The sequence below is a fragment of the Pygoscelis adeliae genome, unplaced genomic scaffold, assembly GCF_000699105.1.
Source record: "Pygoscelis adeliae isolate BGI_AS28 unplaced genomic scaffold, ASM69910v1 Scaffold411, whole genome shotgun sequence".
Taxonomy (NCBI): Eukaryota; Metazoa; Chordata; class Aves; order Sphenisciformes; family Spheniscidae; genus Pygoscelis; species Pygoscelis adeliae.
In genome coordinates, this window is record NW_008824111.1 from 958,507 (window position 1) to 976,408 (window position 17,902).

The following is a 17,902-nucleotide window of genomic DNA, read 5'->3' on the forward strand; positions in this document are numbered from 1 at the left end:
ATTTCTCTCATCAGCCATTCCAATATAACATCCCTCAAAATAAAACAGGTGAGTTGCAGCAAGTGAGGACAAAATTCAGTTTGAACATACAAACCTGAGACATTTTCTAGAGGTACTCAGTGGGACCCAGTGTGAACTTACACTCATGGAACTTGAGGCAACAGACCTCCCTGCATTCACACTGAGCCCACTTACGCATATACCCAGGTAAGTGCAGTGCAGGACCATACTGAGATACCAATTCCAGTGCTGGAAGTCACAGAGCTGAACTAGCATGGCAGCAAGCATGAGCTAATGAGAAGCCTTATAGCAGGATTCATTATCTGCAACTCCACACTCTGCAGTAGCCTTTTAATGCTCTCAGTTGAGCTGCAATGTGTGCTGAGGATATGCTTTTGTACATTCCTATATGGGTTACCTAGTACCCTGGCCCAAGTGGACAGGAATAACAGGATTAAACAGCTGCTGCTTCCAACCCTTCACAATGAGAGCTAAAACGGTGGCTCCACAGCTTCTAATCAGTCATCAGAGAAGTTAATACTCAGAGACAATAATACAGATAAAGGAAAGATAAAAGAGGAGACAGAATAATTTTCTACCATTATAGGCCAATAGTAAATTATCGTCACTTTCTTGCCCCTGGAAGCAACAAGGAAGTAGGGGAGGCATCATGATTAACAGAGGTGTCTCAGGTCAAAAAGCCTCTTAATATTATACCTGAGATAGTCCGCATTAACAAACCTTCACTGGTTCACATTTGTCAGAAGACAAAGCCCAACCCCAAGTAACTAAGCAACAGCTGCTGAGTAAGGAGTGGTAGAGAGTAGGGCTTTTTAGAGGAAAAACTTAATGTTACCGTGTAGCCTGTATCTGACATCTAGTTGCCATGGTGATGTGGATGTATTAGGAAACACACAGATTAGATCCACAGCCAGAGGCAGACAGACTAGGATACAAGGAAGATAAAGCACAGTACGCCCCTTACATGGTGATGCCAACATTTCCAAAAGGCTTGCTGTTAAAGACAGAGAATTGAAAAAAAGAAAAAAAAAAACCACAAAAAACACTGTGAAGCTAAAGCCCTTTGCAAGAACAAAGCAGCAGCCTGAGCAGACTCTAGGAATTGGATCTGAGGCAGAATTTGAGCAAAACCAGATGGAACAAGTGGAGAAGTCTGGGCATCTTTGTCCAAGAGCCAGTAAGAGTTAAAACAAAGAAATATGGGAAGACAGGAAATTCTCTGCAACCTTGACTAAGTTAGACTAAGAAAGTTCCTTTTAAATTAAACAATGACCAAAGTTAGGAAGACAGTGCAAACACTGTCCTACAGATCTTAAAATGTGAAGACAAACAATTCAGGGAAGGATTTCAAAATACAAATATAGTGGTCCAGGACAATATGTGGCCATAACTATTTAAATAACAACTCCAGAATGTTGAATTTTCAGAAGCATAGTCCATAAAATCATATACGACAGTGACAGACAAGATTTTATTTCTTAATTTCACACCTTGCAGGAAAAGGGTTTTACATATCTGCTAGCTGCAGATTATAATCTTTCTGCATCACTTCAGAAATGAATTTTTTTGGTTCTAATATTCTAGAAAATAGGTAATCTCGATTTTGACAGCCACTTGGAAGGCATTGATAGGAAAATATGACTGAACGATATTCATAGCTCTTTTTAAGTACCAAATTGAAAAAAACTCAATCAAAAAATGGTTGTGGTTCACCACGTTTCAATATCTTTTAGAGAAGGCTCTATTACATGCAGCAGATTTTTTTTCCTATGCAAGCAAAACTTTTGATGAGAGTCTGCATTTATTGACTTGTAGTGCATAAACTCATCTTTTAACATTCAGTGAAAATCATGCAATGGAAATGCTATTTGACACAGGTGATATTCTTTACCAGTCTCTAAATTGTTCAAGCAAAACTTAAAGATAATTTGTGAAGTCTAAGTCTAAGATCTACTTCTGCAATGTTTCCAGCATTCAAGAAGTAAACATGGTAAACAGAAAAGCATAGGCTAGACCTGATGCTTTTGTTACTAAAGACACCGAGTTCAGAATTATTCAAAGCTGTATTGCATTTACACTGTTTGTAAATAACTTCTTAATGTATTAGTGAGTATGACGATAGGAAGGAAGGAAGGAAACAACTGCAAGAAAAGAAAGAAAACATCTTGCGATAGGACAAGGGATAATGGTTTTAAACTAAAAGCAGGAAGATTTAGACTAGATATAAGGAAGATATTTTTTACACCGAGGGTGGTGAAACACTGGCACAGGTTGCCCAGAGAGGTGGTGGATGCCCCATCCCTGGAAACACTCAAGGTCAGGTTGGACGGGGCTCTGAGCAACCTGATCTAGTTGAAGATGTCCCTGCCTACGGCAGGGGGGTTGGACCAGATAACCTTTAAAACGTCCCTTCCAACCCAAACTATTCTGATTCTATGATCCACAACTCAGAAAATCATGAGAGCACACAAATAATTGATCGCCAACTTTCCATAGTAGTAATAATAATAATCATAACACAAAGCATTTAAACAAAGGTTTAAGTCACATGATAAAATCTATACTTTCAACAGCCAGTAAATGATAGGTGACAAGAGAAACAGAGAGAGGCATAAAAGACAGTATACATGCTACAAATAATCGTGCCATGAGCAAAGCTATAAGAGAAAGAGATAAAGCCTATTTCTGCTGAAGAGGATCACAAGCTTGTAAAAAAAGACCAAATCAAATATACTAAGTCATGGAAGAATGCTAAATATGGGCTCTCCACATGGAAAGCAATTGAATTGTGAAAATAATGAGAGCAATAATAAAAATTGAATTGAAATCCATAGGAAAATATACTGTATTTATAGTCATCTTGTCTCTGAAATAAGTGAAGTCCAAATATACTTCAAGACTTGGAAGATACTTTTTAATCACTTCCTTGATAAATCCATATTTGTTCAGAGCAATCACTGTTACAGAGTCAAAACAGTTGCTAATACTTCAATGGATTTCAAATCCAATGGCGTGGAATTAGTCTCAGTGTGGTATTAATTTAAGGAGCAATGAATTTAGACTATTATTAATGAAGAATTCTGTATCTTTTTACATATTATTGAACTTTTAGTTGTATTTTACATTCATGAACCATTTTGTAAAAATGCTGATGACACAGCTTGAGACTCTCAGGAACATATTGTATGCCTTATGTTTGTTAGTTGAGTTGACATAAAGCATACCTCCTGTTGACAGAAATGCTTGGAAATATTCATGGACTTCACCATCCATCACAAAAAAACTCTGCAGTTATGGAAAGCACTGATAAAATCCCTTCCTGTACTTCAAAAACACCAGAAGAGCAACTATACCACAGTATGAGGATGGAAAGAACAGACGGAAGACACTCAGACAGACTTCTCTAAGTTAAAATTTGTAATATTGCTTTTATTTTCCAAAGCAGCAGATTAACTCTTGGACTGTATAACACTGATCATTAAATTTTATTTTCTGTCTTGGTTCTTCTGCTCTGTCAGTAAAGACACAGCAACATCTTGCACGAAGGCTACTACTTCATTATCTAAATATACCTGGATAGATATCTGATAATCTGCAATCCACTGTCATCTTTTTCTTTTTTCTCTTTTTTTTTTAACACCTCAAACTAAAAGGATTTGGAGAAATTAATTTTTCACCTACCCATGCCCACACTATTCTCCGGCTTCCTTAAAAAAAGGATCTTCCCCGTAACATGCCTATATTTCCTAATTTAGCAGAGAACCAGGCCCGGTGATGTAAAAATGTAAAAGTAATTTACTAAGGCACCTGCCAATTTATGATAGCAGAGATTTTATAAGCTAACCAGCCTCTGGGCTGCTGACAGGTATTTGCCAAAGACCAGCCAATCTGATAATAAGAAAAAACTCTTCCTAGTGCCAAAACAGCAACTAGCAGAATGCACACATCACAGTCTAATGTCAGGGGTAGGAAAGAGGGAACTGTTATTAAGGAGACATTTTTAAAAGTCAATTATGATTATTTGTTTTAAACCGCATTGCTCACCCGCTCCCTTCTCAAATACATAATAGTAGGGAATGAAGCCTTAGTCAATTACAAAATTCACAAAAACATGACTGTGACCCCAAAACGTATTTCCAAATCATGTGGCAGTACTATGAAATATAACTTGCTTGATGTAACAAAGGATGGGAAAATTCAGTCTTTTATACTGGTAGACAGTATGAAATGTCAGACATAGTTGCAGGAAAATGCTAAGAGAAAGGTATTCGGTATAATGTCAACATTAAAAAGAAATCAGTGTAAGCGCTGTGCTAAAAGTTCATATAACTTCCTTAATTTAAAACGTACTCATATAAGGAAAACGTTGAAACGTGGTTCAATACTATAAGCCCATTCTCCATTATAAATGAAAGCTGGAGAGTAACTTTCCAGACCCAACACTTTTGAGGAAATTTTATGCTTTATTTTGACATATCATTACTGGAATCGGTAATTGATTCTAACATATTTTCTTCTCCCTCCACAGAGCATACTTCCTTCCTGAAGCGGAGCCCATTGCCTTTTAGATGAGGCAGTTATTGATATCAAGTTTCTAAAAAAGTAAAATGCATTTGAATAACTATCCGCACATGCCCAGACACTCATATTTTAATTCAGCTTGAGCAACAAGTAGGAAAGCAGGAAGGTGCTTCAAAGTGCCTTCCTGAATCAGAACGCCATTTATGGAAGTTAGTTATTATTGTAGACTTTACTGCATGTAGTCATGTTAATATGCTCCTTTTGTGCATTACCCACTACATCTTGCTTTTCCACATACCAATCATCATTCCACCTCGGGCACTTCAAAGACAGTAATCAATTCTTTTCACAGAGTCTACCAATTCTTCCAAGCTAAGAGTAGACATTTCCCGGTTTAAACTAATTTGAACAGACATAATTGTAAATCAAACTAGGAAGAAAAATTTCCAAAACTGAGTCAGTTCAGAACAAGCCTATTCATTTGTACCAGCATGGTGCTTCTGCTCGCATGCACCTAGAATGACTGACATTTAAGTATTTATGCTATATTCACCCCAGGACTTTACTAGGAGTAAAGCGCAAAGAGCCCAAGCTGAAAGATGTAGATGTCAGTTCCACAGAACTTCAAAGCATAGGCTTCAATCTCCCCACACAGAGCACAATAGTTCAGCAAGCATTAAATTTTAAGATGATGAAAATCAAGGGAACATAACTGTTTGTGGAGAGGTGGCATGCACTTGGTGCTGTGCTGCAGAGCACCAAATTGCTGAAAGCCAGGTCTAAAACTCTCCAATAGTCACAGAGTTTAAAATGAGAAACTGTGCCTCAGGCTATACAATGGAATCCCACTGGAAACAAACTACAGGAAAACAAGCAAGCACTAAAATACCGGTGTACAATAATATCATGTCTCTTAAAAGCTATATGTTGTATGCTGTACAAATGGAAGACAGTGCAGAGCTGCAATCCAGCTATCTCTGGATGGGAAGCAAAGCAGAGACATTAACCTTGTGCTGCACCTTAATAAATTAAAATTCTTCTGATCTGGGACTTGATAACTTAGTTGCAGGACCACGGTCACAAAACTATCTTGCATCCATAATATTTCCATGCAATATTCCAGTGAATCATGCTTGTATGTAACATCCTTTGGGGTAAGAACAGACTGCACAACTCTCCACCATGTAGCATAGATGTGCCTACGTGCTTTTTCCTCTGACATTTACTAGTGATGAAAACAAAAATACATTTAAAATAATTAAGAGCATTTAGAATTTGAAAATCCATTGTTTATCTGGTAGTAAGTTTGGACTCTTTCCTCAATGACTTTTAATAAATACAAAAAACTCAATGGATAACTAAGTCTTGCAAAGCTGTAGAATGCATATAATTCCAGTGTCAGCTGTGTTAATAGGATGAAGGTTTATCTTCTAGGAAATATTCCTCCATTATAAAACTCAGCAAGTAAAACAAGATAATACATAGTAAACTAGAAATGACAGCAAAGGAAAAAACTCCCATTAGTTTAAATCAACTTATGTAAGCCTACTTCCTTTCTATTGCCAAGAGAAATTATTTTTCTTCTCTCTCTTTTTTTTTTTAAAAGGCAAAATCAGACATGTTGCTCAAGCTGCATGTGATCTGATCCCAGTAAAGAGATTATCCTCTTTCCCCAATCTACCTCTATTGGCACATGCCTAACTCCTCCAACATCTCTGAGACTACTGTTGTCCCGGTATCAGCTGGGATAGAGTTAATTTCCTTCCTAGTAGCTGGTACAGTGCTGTGTTTTAGATTTAGTAGGAGAATAATGTTGATAACACACCGATGTTTTAGTTGTTGCTAAGCAGTGCTTACACTAGTCAAGGACTTTTCAGCTTCTCATGCTCTGCCAGCAAGAAGCTGGGAGGGGGCACAGCCAGGACAGCTGACCCAGACTGGCCAAAGGGATATTCCATACCATATGACGTCATGCTCAGTACATAAACTGGGGGAGTTGGCCGGGGGAGGTTACCACTGCTCGGGAACGGGCTGGGCATTGGTCGGCAGGTGGTAAGCAATTGCACTGTTGCATCACTTACTTTATGTATTCTTTTATCATTATTATTATTATTTTCCTTCCCTTTTCTGTCCTATTAAACTGTCTTTATCTCAACCCATTAATTTTACACACACACCACACACACACACACACACACACACCCCGATTCTCTCCCCCATCCTACTGTGGAGTTGGGGGGGAGCGAGCGAACGACTGTGGTGTTTAGTGGCCTGCCAGGTTAAACCACAACAACTGTCCAGAGCTAGCAGATAAACTCACATACAGTCACCCCCCACCTTAGTTCTCTCATAATGATTCTATTTTCAAACACTCTGCTAGGAAAAAATGCTGATCTGATTCCTTTTACCAAACCAGTTTCGGGAAGAGCTTACAAAACAGTTTATGACAGCTGGTTTGAATGGGACAGTAATATCCAGCAAGCACAAGTGGCAGAAAGCAGTAATTTCTTATCCCCCAATAACCTGCAGTTGATGTCATACATCCAATTGTGCCTTAAGACACTTTACAACTTATTTATAGGTAATTCATCACCAAAAAAAGGGACAGAAAGCCTTGTCATAATCATAAGCATAAAGGAGATCAAGTAAGAACTAGCTCATACAGAAAATGGAGCTATAAGTTCAGGATTAAAAGTAGGAGAAAGTGTTTTTCAGTAAGCAGGAAAAAAAAATGTAATGAGAAAAGGAATAAAATGTGCAGTTGTCAAAGCGTTAGTACAGGCCTAAATGGGAACAAATTAAATAGCCGGGGCAAGGGTAAAACTATGCAAGTTCACCTAAGAGTTAGTACAAACTAGGCCTGAATAACCACATTCATTCTTTGTGTCTTCCTGGGAAGACAAAGAAAGGAAATGGAGGTAGCAGATACCCAACCAGGAAAGTAAAACTGACCTCATTGTAAAAGGCATTTTTATTTTGTAAGGACATTTAGAAAGGTTTTCTTTGTATGTGTAATATTTCAGTCCAGACCAAATCTGGAGGCAGAGCTACAGTGAAGATTTTGAGACATAAGGTTTTTAGAAATAAATAATATTTTTATACTTGAAAAAGCTCTCAGGCACAGAAGTCTCTCTTTAGATCTAAATTTCTTACAGTGAAGAAATGATTACACTGAACGCATTTACTCTAAACAAAGATTCAGTAACAACAGAGTGGGTTTTTTGTATCAAGCTGTGATTAGAACTCATTTAGTTTTGTTATTCTGTTTCTACTGTAAAAGGCCTGCATCGCTTCACTTTTCATTGTACTCATCTGTATCTAGAGGTCTGAGTGAGATCTTGTTTGCCCATGTAGAAAAATAAATTATTCAAGGCAATCAAATTATAGAGGTATATACCTAAGAATCTTACTGTCTATCCTTGATTCCCAACCAGAGGCTCTAGACACTGAACTTTTTAAAATCCAAAATTCTAACTACTTAATTTTTGGTAACAACAAAAGGTAGTTAAACAAAAGACTTGACACTTTTTGAGAAAACATATAGTGCATCAACTGTCCTTATAAATCACTACGAATTCTTACACTTTACAGCTATTTTGGAAATATTCAAGTCCCAGAAATATTCAAGAAACACCGGAGTAATTCCCCAGAAATGGAAAAGGACTAAAAAGTCTTCCAGATAGGCAGGTGCCTGCTATGACATATATAAGTCACTGCCTGTTTGCATTCTTGGGGATGGAAGAGGCAACCGCAGTCTAATGCTGATTTTGCAACAGTAATGTCATTGACTTCAAGGAGTCCAAGCCTCTAGTTTGCACCAGTACTTGACAAAGGAGAATTTAGTGCCAGCTAAATTAGTTAGTCAATCGTGTTAGTTAGTGAATTAGTCTAACTCTATTTAACGACTAAGAACACTCGGAGAATGAGAGAGTAGAATTTGCAAAATACAAAAGCCCACAATTCTGAGGACCTAAGGGAAAAACAGAAAGGTACAATAGAAAGATAGTTTAAAAGGCAAGGAGAAGTGCATTGCAGGAAAAGGCAATTTCTAGAAGGCATCTAGAAATTTCTGAAGTATTGAAAAGAAGAGAACCTGGGCTTTTCCTCTTTCTACAAACTACAAATGTAAAGTTTACTTTATCATATAAATAAAGACTGACTGCAAAATCTCAAAAACAGGAATTGTTTTCAGTTGATATTGAGATAATGTATTTATCAACATCCTCTTGAATTTCCTAGATTTTATGCAACACTAACATAAGCAGATAAGATCCTGCTGTGTGTCACTTCTGGTACTGTACTATGCAACACCTCACTTTTCAACAGGTGCCATATTTTAGAATTGTCTGAGTGTATGTCACCAAGACACACTCACTCTCACCCTGGCTTCAGTTTTCATCTACATTCCTCTGAAATCCACATTTAGCCAAGTATTCATAAGCCTCTTCCAAGAACTTGAACAAATGCTGAGTGTAAACTCAATAGCAGAAAACATGTCATTACTGTCCTCAACTACAGGTAAATATGAGGTCACAGACTTAGAAAAATAAAACTGGAATAGGTTCTTCAGCTCAGATACAGCACGTACTTTGGACAAAGAATGTAGGATTTTAAGAAGACTACCTACGTTCTCATACTAACAAAAAGTAAAATGCTACTCTGTTTTTCTTTTACTTTTATATGCTGTCAACATCTGCAAGATCAGATCTGAGTGTTCTGAAGCCTTCTTTTATCATCTCCTCGTGTACATAAATCCATTATAGAATCCTACTTTTTCCCAGTGGCAATCCTACTGCCGGAAACCGTGTTCTCCATGGATGGTTGCCAGAAAGCCTAGCCCACATTCCAACTGCCTACTTTGTAATTACATGTCACATTCCTAGGTTCTCCTAAACATACTACTAGCATCTCAGTTTCAACATTTGCTTTATTACTTTCTATGTAAACTTTAAATCATTAATCTTTTTTTCATTATTATTAATCTCTTCCACAACAACTGTTTAAAATATACCAGTTGATATGTAGAAAGGTATATCTGAGTATCTTTGGAAGGTATACCTATGGAAGTATATATGCAAGACATGTCTGAGACAGTAGTGTGTCCCAAATCACTTACATTCTAAAATAATAGGAGAGAGATAAAGATAAGAGCTATGAAATGTCACTTTGGTGCTGATATATAACCCACGTAAAGAAACTTTATTTAAAAAAACCCAGCAGCTGAATCAGTTCCTTATACACACTTGTTCTCATACCTGGACTTCTGCCCTGGTACTGCATTGTCCAAACTGGATTCAGATTGATTCCGTACTTTCCAAAACTAAACTTTCTTTCTAATACGAAACAAGTAACTTAATTCCTCCCTTCCTTTTTCATCTATGAATATACCTATATGATTTATTCACTAAGAACCCTTTTCCCTACTTTCTGTCAGAAATTTGTATACAGTTGATAATTGCTAGTTACCAAATTTGTGGATGGAAGAAAGAGCCACCACTTGCTAAGACAGTTATCACAGAACTTCTTACTTAATCTTAATTATTTATTGTGTAAAAGGATACTGCCTTGCAAATCCTGTGGCTATAGGCAATACACTTTGTGCTTAAAGAGAAGAAACAGAATGCACTGACAGATTTAGAATCCCGATGTGTGCTTAAACATTTCAAAAGCAAAACATTATCATAAGCAGTCATTTTCAGGAAAAATGAAGGAGGCCAATTCCATCAGAATGTTCTGCAATTTAAACGGACCGCCACCCTTGCTGTGAAACAGCCTAGAGCTGAGAGGTCTCTCTCTATTGACAGACAGATAAGCCCACTTATCTGTAAAGCACAATCACCCCACTTTTTTTTTTTTCTGAATTCCTTCAGTATATGAACATTATAGGAATGCCAAAATAGTGTTTTCTGAGCCCCGCAGGCTTTATATTCCAAAGATCAGTAGTTTTTCTATTTTTAACATTAATTGATGTACACTGCAAGATATGGAGAAACTGGGGGACGAGGGTGTGCAGAAGAGGGGAATGAGAAGTATAAAAACACATCAATAATCAGACCAGCTCTTTATATTTTACAATGATGATCAAGAGTACTGTAAATGCAAAACTGTGATTCTTTATTAATTTCAGTAATTTACTTTTCCTTCTACATTTATAGTAGGTACATGCAGTCTGTACTCAAAGGTGGCACTAGAGTTACATGTATGCTTAAAAAATTAGGTTGGCAGCCTTTTTTATTGGCACCCGTTTTCCTTTTCAAAATGTTCCATGTTAAATTTGAATATCATAGTTTTGATATTTATGGTATTTCAGCTTTCTCGATTTCATCATAAATGTCATGAAATTTGCTTTTGCTTTTTATTTTCAAATTCTAAACTTGATAGTTTTCTTAGAACGGGAATTATTTAGTCCTGTTGTTACCTTCAATATTTTTAAGCTTTTCCATGCCGAGGCTTAAAGAGCCAGAAGATATGTAAAGAATAGCAATGTATTTATGTCCCATTACTTTAAGCCAATCTCATTTAGAGCCTGGTTAGGGACTGTAAACATTCACTGTAGTGATTCTACAGCTGGGAGGGATCACTATGACCGTGCAAGCTGACCAGGCCAAAGTTTTTCCCCAAACCAATTCTAGACTATGTATTATTTCAAAACCAAACAAAAAAGAATCTGGTCTTGATTAAGAGCTTAGGGGGAGTGACATAGGACAACACCCTTCTAACAGACCACTAACTATCTTCATTTAAAAAAACCAAACCAAACAAAAAAAACCCCACCACACACAAAAAAACCCCCCATGCCTTAACTGAGCCCACATTTGTACAACTTGCAAAATAATGGAACCCAATTTCAGCCATTGGATCTTTTTAAACCTTTGGCAACTGAATTATAGAGCCTGATATTAGTAATTAACTGGAGATCAACTAGTTAATCCTTTAATCATCTCTTGAATAAGCTAACTGGACTGAGCTCCTGGAGTCTTTCAGTCTAAGACACATTTTTCAACCCTCTGATGAGTTCCTGTGACTCTCCTCTGAACCCATTGCAATTTATCAATATCTCTACAACTAAAAAACCCAAAACGAAGGAAAAACTGTAGAATTAGCTTACAAATAAAAAGTTCATTTTTCTATGCTGAGTTGAGAGTCCTGCGTTTAAATATTCAATGATCACACTTGTCTGTTTTCAACTTGTGAGTTTGGGCTGTGGTTTTGCCTGGTAATTCAATAAAATAAAACATAACCTAGAAACGAACAACAGGCATTTTCTACAGAAATGGTGTTGTGCAGACACTTCGTTGTAAACCTATCAATATCTACTGCCTGTACCCTCAGGCTAGAATTTAATTAACTTGTTATCACCCCTCCACATTACAGAACTGAAGAAATGGGCAACAAAAAAGTGTAAGTACACAGGCCTCTTCTTGGTAAGAATAACATTTCCAGACATTGTCAGTCTCCAAGCTGAGACTATCATGTCCATGTGTAAGGAAAATGTCAGCAACAAACCAGATCTCAGCAGTTGGAACATATTTAAATAATAAAAAAAAGTTTTTCTGCAGCTGCATAAAGCGATGATTTTGGCTGGTTTGAATTAGGCAAAGTGGAAACAGGAATCATCGCAGAGCTCTATCTTCCCCATCTCTGCAAGCAGTCCCTGTATTAGAGGCCAAAACAAAATGCAACAAGCCCTTTGACTTTGGCCTTTAACTGTAATTCATCAGCATATGAAAATGTACTCTGAACACAGCAGTACTACGTATCATGTAACTGAAGATCCTTTAGAACTGCTCTCACTAACTGCTCAGGTTAGTTTGCTTCTCCAGAAAAACATGATTGCCTGACCTCTATATCCCTTTGCAACCATGCTTTTTTTTTCCCCCTCCTTTTTCCTCCTTAGCAATTCTGGAATGAATTAATTTATAGACAGGCTCAGTTAAATATTAGCACTTGCACAAAAAAAAAAATGGTTTGGTAGCTTTAGAAGCTTTAAGCATTTTCCAAATCTTTTCAAAATATCCAGTATTAATCATTTCACAACCTTTCAAATACTCTCTCGGAAACTTTGTTGTTTTGTAATCCCTAATTTAAAACATTACCGTACGATTTTTGGCTTCTCAAGATTCTCAAGTCTGAATCATAACTTCGAAGAGAAGCTGTCATAGCAATTGCTTCTCTTACCAGCCCAACCTATCCAAATTAATTCTCCTTCCACTGGTGATTACACAATATCCTTGCATGAATTACCACAATTGCTAGCCTGGAATGCATTACGAGGAAAGCATTTAATGTATTTTTAGCTGTCTTTTAGTATAGTTAAAACAAGGAAAAAGAACCAGATAATGAGATTAGGCAGCTCACTACAGATCATGGCAAATATACTGTAGACATTGTTCGGAAACTTTGGTGCTTTCCTTCTTAATTTTTCTTTTATTACTGGCTTGAGAAAAACAAATAGATGGGTGCTGCATAATCATGGTAAAATTACAAAATTCTGCTGTCTGATCAAAGGGAAGTGGCAAAAGGAAAATGAGTAAGCCTGTACTTGAGTTAAGGTCTAAATACTGGGAATGCAAACTAAGTCCATCACCCCTAATGTCTTATGTAGCTATTTGTTAGTACTATGTGCTATCCAGCACCCATGACAAATAGTCAGGGGAGTAGAAATTTTAATGTAGTTTATTCCTCCTAAATATTATCTGAAAACTCACAGCAGCTGCGCATACAGTCATATACAGCTAGAATTATTCCCAGAAGCTTGAGAGCATAAATCTAATAAAATATTCCCCTCCTATCTACCCTGTATCTTTCAAAGACACTTCCAGCTCTCAGCAAAGACAGAATGTAACTTGTAAGTGACAATGTAATCTGTTCAACTGATGTGGAGATTCTGGAAAATAATTCGTAAGAATAAACATATTCTACCATATTCTATCGCAGAATTCATGCAAGTCTACTGTGCAAATCATTGGACCATATTAAATTGCTAAATTGCCACAGAACAAAAGATATTACAAAACTGTCATACTTTAAGCGTTCTTCCACTGAAATGTCAGTTTAATTGCAAACTGCAAAACACACACAATATATAGTTAATCAACAGCTTCATTTTAAAAGCAATGAAGTTCCTATGTTTGGCCAGTGGAATGACGAAATAAAACTGCTCTTTCCTTACCCTTATTGTACATATTGGTTGGTACTTGGACATCACTCAGACTGATGTTCACAGGCAAGTTATTGAAGTGGTCATTTGGCACTAGAATGAACTCCTTCCCCAGCTCCAGATAGTTTCCTTCTTCATCTCGTTCATTTATGAGCACAGCATTGAAGTATTCATACTGCAACAGAAACCCACATTCAGTATTCAGAATTCATGTTCAGTATAAAAATATGAAGTTTGAATATTTTAACATATCTATCAATCCATTGATTAACATTTACATGTATCTCCATCTAGAATAGAAGAACAAGATATTTTTATCATCTCTCAGATTCCCTCTATACTCCTAGTACAGGTACATTTCTGAAACCAGATTTATCTATACATCTCAAGAAAACCCCATAATACCTCAGATCTCTGGCTGCCCTGAAAACGTTAAGGGCAGCCCAACAAACAGCCTGAACATAAACAACGTATGCGCTATTTTTAATGCAAAGGCCTCTAGATTTAAATAATTCCCTGGATAATTATTTAATTATGATTTCCCTGTTTAGCTTATTTTCATCAGTTCAAGAACTGCTATCAGTGCTGAACTTAGGCCTTGACAAACTAAAAGTGTTTTTACTTCACAGGAATATTAACTACAGCTGTTGTTGCTTACCTAATGTGTACTGACTGACATTTCCTAAAGAAAAATATTTGCTTTATGCTGAATTTTACAAATGCACATCATAGTAGGTATGCATACTTTCATATGGACATATAAACTTAGCAGTAACTTATTTTGAACAAGAAATTATTGTTACAGATTCCTGAAGAGTATTTGGCCTATTTTGTACAGAATTATAACCAGATAAGCAAAAGCAATTTAGATAAAATTTTTGATTTCTTTATGACCTAGTTTAACCAGAAATTCTATCAAGCTTTGAAGGCAATAGCAAAGACTACTTTTTAACCTCTTAAATAACCTTAACCCTTGGCAACAGTTTGTGATGTGTTTCTTAATTGAAAGAAAACAAAGTTCAGTGTCTTTGAAGAATCTTATTAATTTAAATATGAGTCCCTGCCCTAACTATCCATTTGAGAGTAAATCAATATAAATGATATTGAAACATAAATCTATGCATTCATAGATCATCTATATCTATACAACCTCTACAAGGATAAATGTACCATGTACAAAGCTAAAACAGACCAGCAAGTACAAAAACTTAAAAGGCTTTTCACAAGCACTCTTTTTCAGTGTGATATGCAACTCGTTCTACTAAACAAGAATTAGTTAAAATCTTACAATCTACCCACTTCCATTAAAAGGCTTGATAATTTAACAAGTATCTTAAATGGAGGATTACTTGGAAAGCAGCTTTCCATATCCTGGTCTTTTAGCTTTATTTTTTTCAAAACGGCCAAGCCGTAGTTTGGGGTTTAGATGAAAGTAGACTACAAAAGAAGTCACTGTACATTAGCTAGATTTTGAGGACCTTCTGTGTATGACAGAAATATTCAAACTCAGTGTTCCACATACCATTAATCCCATATAACAAAGACTGAGACACATCAGTATTTGAAGATCAATTTAACAGAAACTAATCTGACATGATTAAACATCTGACCTTAAAGTTATTTATTTTACTTTAATTGCTTTATACTGACATGAGCCAAATAATCTGCTGCATACATCTCATGAATATAAACAGCTATTAAATCCTAAAGTTCTGGGAAAAAAACCCACAGTAGCCTTGGGTTTTGGTTTTTTTTTCCTCCAGGAGCCACAGGTAAAGAAAAGAGTAGAGATATAGTTTATCTAAAGCTGTAGTTTCATTGATTAATTAATTCCAAAAGTTATTAGAATTATCCAACATCCCCACAGATGCTACCCTTCTCTACAACATTTGGCAGATTATCACTCTTCTAGATTTAATTCTTCTCATACCAAAACAAAAACGATGAAGAAACGTGATCATTTCCAAGAAACACCAGTTCTCATTCTATTTTGGAGAAATCTTCTCCATCTCTGCTTATTATCCAGGTTTATCACGGATCATTAGCTGCACTGCATGCCTGTTGCCTACACGTGACAGCAGCTTTTTCAGTTTACCCTTTCTGCAAAAAGCCAGAGACAGTTGGCAGAAGACTTGAAAGCCCAACTCGTATTTCCCATCTTAGTAAGAAATAGAATATACCTTCCAACATTAAGCCATGCACTAATGGCTGTTGTAAAATGCAATTCTACTCCAATTCCAAGCAAGGAAGAAGTAAGCTGCGTAGCTTTTCCAGGATATATTAGATAGTATCTAAGTCTGGAAGAAAGGCTGATATTCCATCCCCTGGGAGTATAGTGATAAATAAAATTATATATTTCATGCTTCTTTGTTGCCAACCACCTCTCTCTTCACAGCCCCTGGATAGCTAAATTCCAGCAGGGTGAGGATGATTGTTTCATCTTGTTTCCAAACCACTTGTTCTCTTGTCCTTAAAGACATGGTTTTGTTTTTCTTTTTCTCTCTTGAACATGACATCGCCTCCACAACTGCTGGAGCTACAGATAAGCCACTGTGTTGCTTTCATGACATTTCTTGGCTTTGTAAGTCTTATCAGGATGGTCACAGGGAAATCAAAGGGGTTTGGGGTTTTTGTTTTCTTATTGAAGACCACCATTGAAAGCATTCATAACACCAAATCGTAACACAAAAGTTGTATTTAAATATTACACTTTAAGCAAAAGGTGAATACATTTGGGGATAAAAGATTCTGTACTAAAATATGTAGCAATACACTGTTCTCCTTTAACTGAATTTAAGTTGTGTATCATGGAATAATTTCTACAGTAATTCACATGCAGACACAGTGATTTCGAGGATGTAAATTTACCTTGCTGTCCTGGTTTCGGCAGGGATACAGTTAATTTCCTTCCTAGTAGCTGGTACAGTGCTGTGTTTTGGATTTAGGAGGAGAACAAAGTTGATAACGCACCGATGTTTTAGTTGTTGCTAAGCAGTGCTTACACTAGTCAAGGACTTTTTAGTTTTCCATGCTCTACCAACTGAGAAGGCTGGAGGTACACAAGAAGCTGGGAGGGGGCACAGCCAAACTGGCCAAAGAAACATTCCATACCATGTGACATCATGCTCAGTACATAAACTGGGGGAAAGCTGGCCAGGGGGGCCGCTGCTCGGGGACTGGCTGGGCATTGGTCAGTGGGTGGTGAGCAATTGTACTGGGCATCGCTTGCTTTGTGTATTATTATTATTATCATCATCATATTATTATTATCATTTTATTTCAATTATTAAACTGTTTTTATCTCAACCCACGAGTTTTTCCTCACTTGTGCTTTTCCAATTCTCTCCCCCATCCCACGGGGGGGGAATGAGCAAGCGGCTGCGTGGTGCTCAGTTGCTGACTGAGGTTAAACCACAACACTTGCCCATAGGTTTTATAATACTTTGGAAATGGTAGGAAAAATGGACAAAATTCAAATAAGAATGTCAGAATATACATGGAAATCACCTCTAAAAGAATATTATTTCCTTTCATTCAATGGGTTATTTCCTCTTCCAAAAGAGTTAATTAGTAGACATCCTCCTTCATCATGTTCTGTAAGTGGCAAGGCTAGCCAAGTATTAAAATCTGCTGTATTCTAAATAAATGAAACCACTCGTTTCACAATTAAGGGTATTTAGGACTGATTGTTTCTTTGGTTGATTTAGCATTCACTGATTTATTGGTCTGAGTCTGTATTTTCTCTTTTAAATTCTACAAGTGTATACATAATAATATGATATTTGTGGGGGGGTTTTTAAAGCAAATTGTAGCATAAAATAGTGCTTACGGTATTACAGATAATTAATATTTTTCTGGGGTTTTTTTCTGTTTGATTTAGGGGGGGTCGGGGTTTGGTTTGTTGGGGGGTTTTTTGCACGTGAGAAGCCAGTCTTAAAACATGTTTAAGACAGTCCTGCAAGTTCGAAGGATTAAACATCAGGTAACACATACAGCTGAAAAATACTACTGAAAAAGATCAGCATTTAAGCAGAGCTGTTACACAGTGGCTTCTTTGGGGCACTTTACTTCCAAGGAAATTTTTGAGTATGACAGCTGAAAGGTCATAGAAGGAAAATTAAAAATAAAAATTGAAGAAAAAAATATTAAAGTAAATTCATCTGGCATTCTGACACTGCATTCGAGATAATGCCCAAGGGA

The 17,902-nt window shown here is 36.7% G+C and overlaps 1 protein-coding gene across 1 annotated transcript in view; it reads right to left on the reverse strand.

Moving 5' to 3' along the window:
• The window catches only part of CACNA2D3 (calcium channel, voltage-dependent, alpha 2/delta subunit 3), a 481,287-nt gene that overhangs the window by 284,751 nt on the left and 178,634 nt on the right, over positions 1-17,902 (reverse strand). Inside the window, exon 5 of the mRNA XM_009334218.1 lies at positions 13,715-13,877. Within this exon, the coding sequence (XP_009332493.1) occupies positions 13,715-13,877 (163 nt within the window). The remainder of the gene's footprint in view (positions 1-13,714; positions 13,878-17,902) is intronic.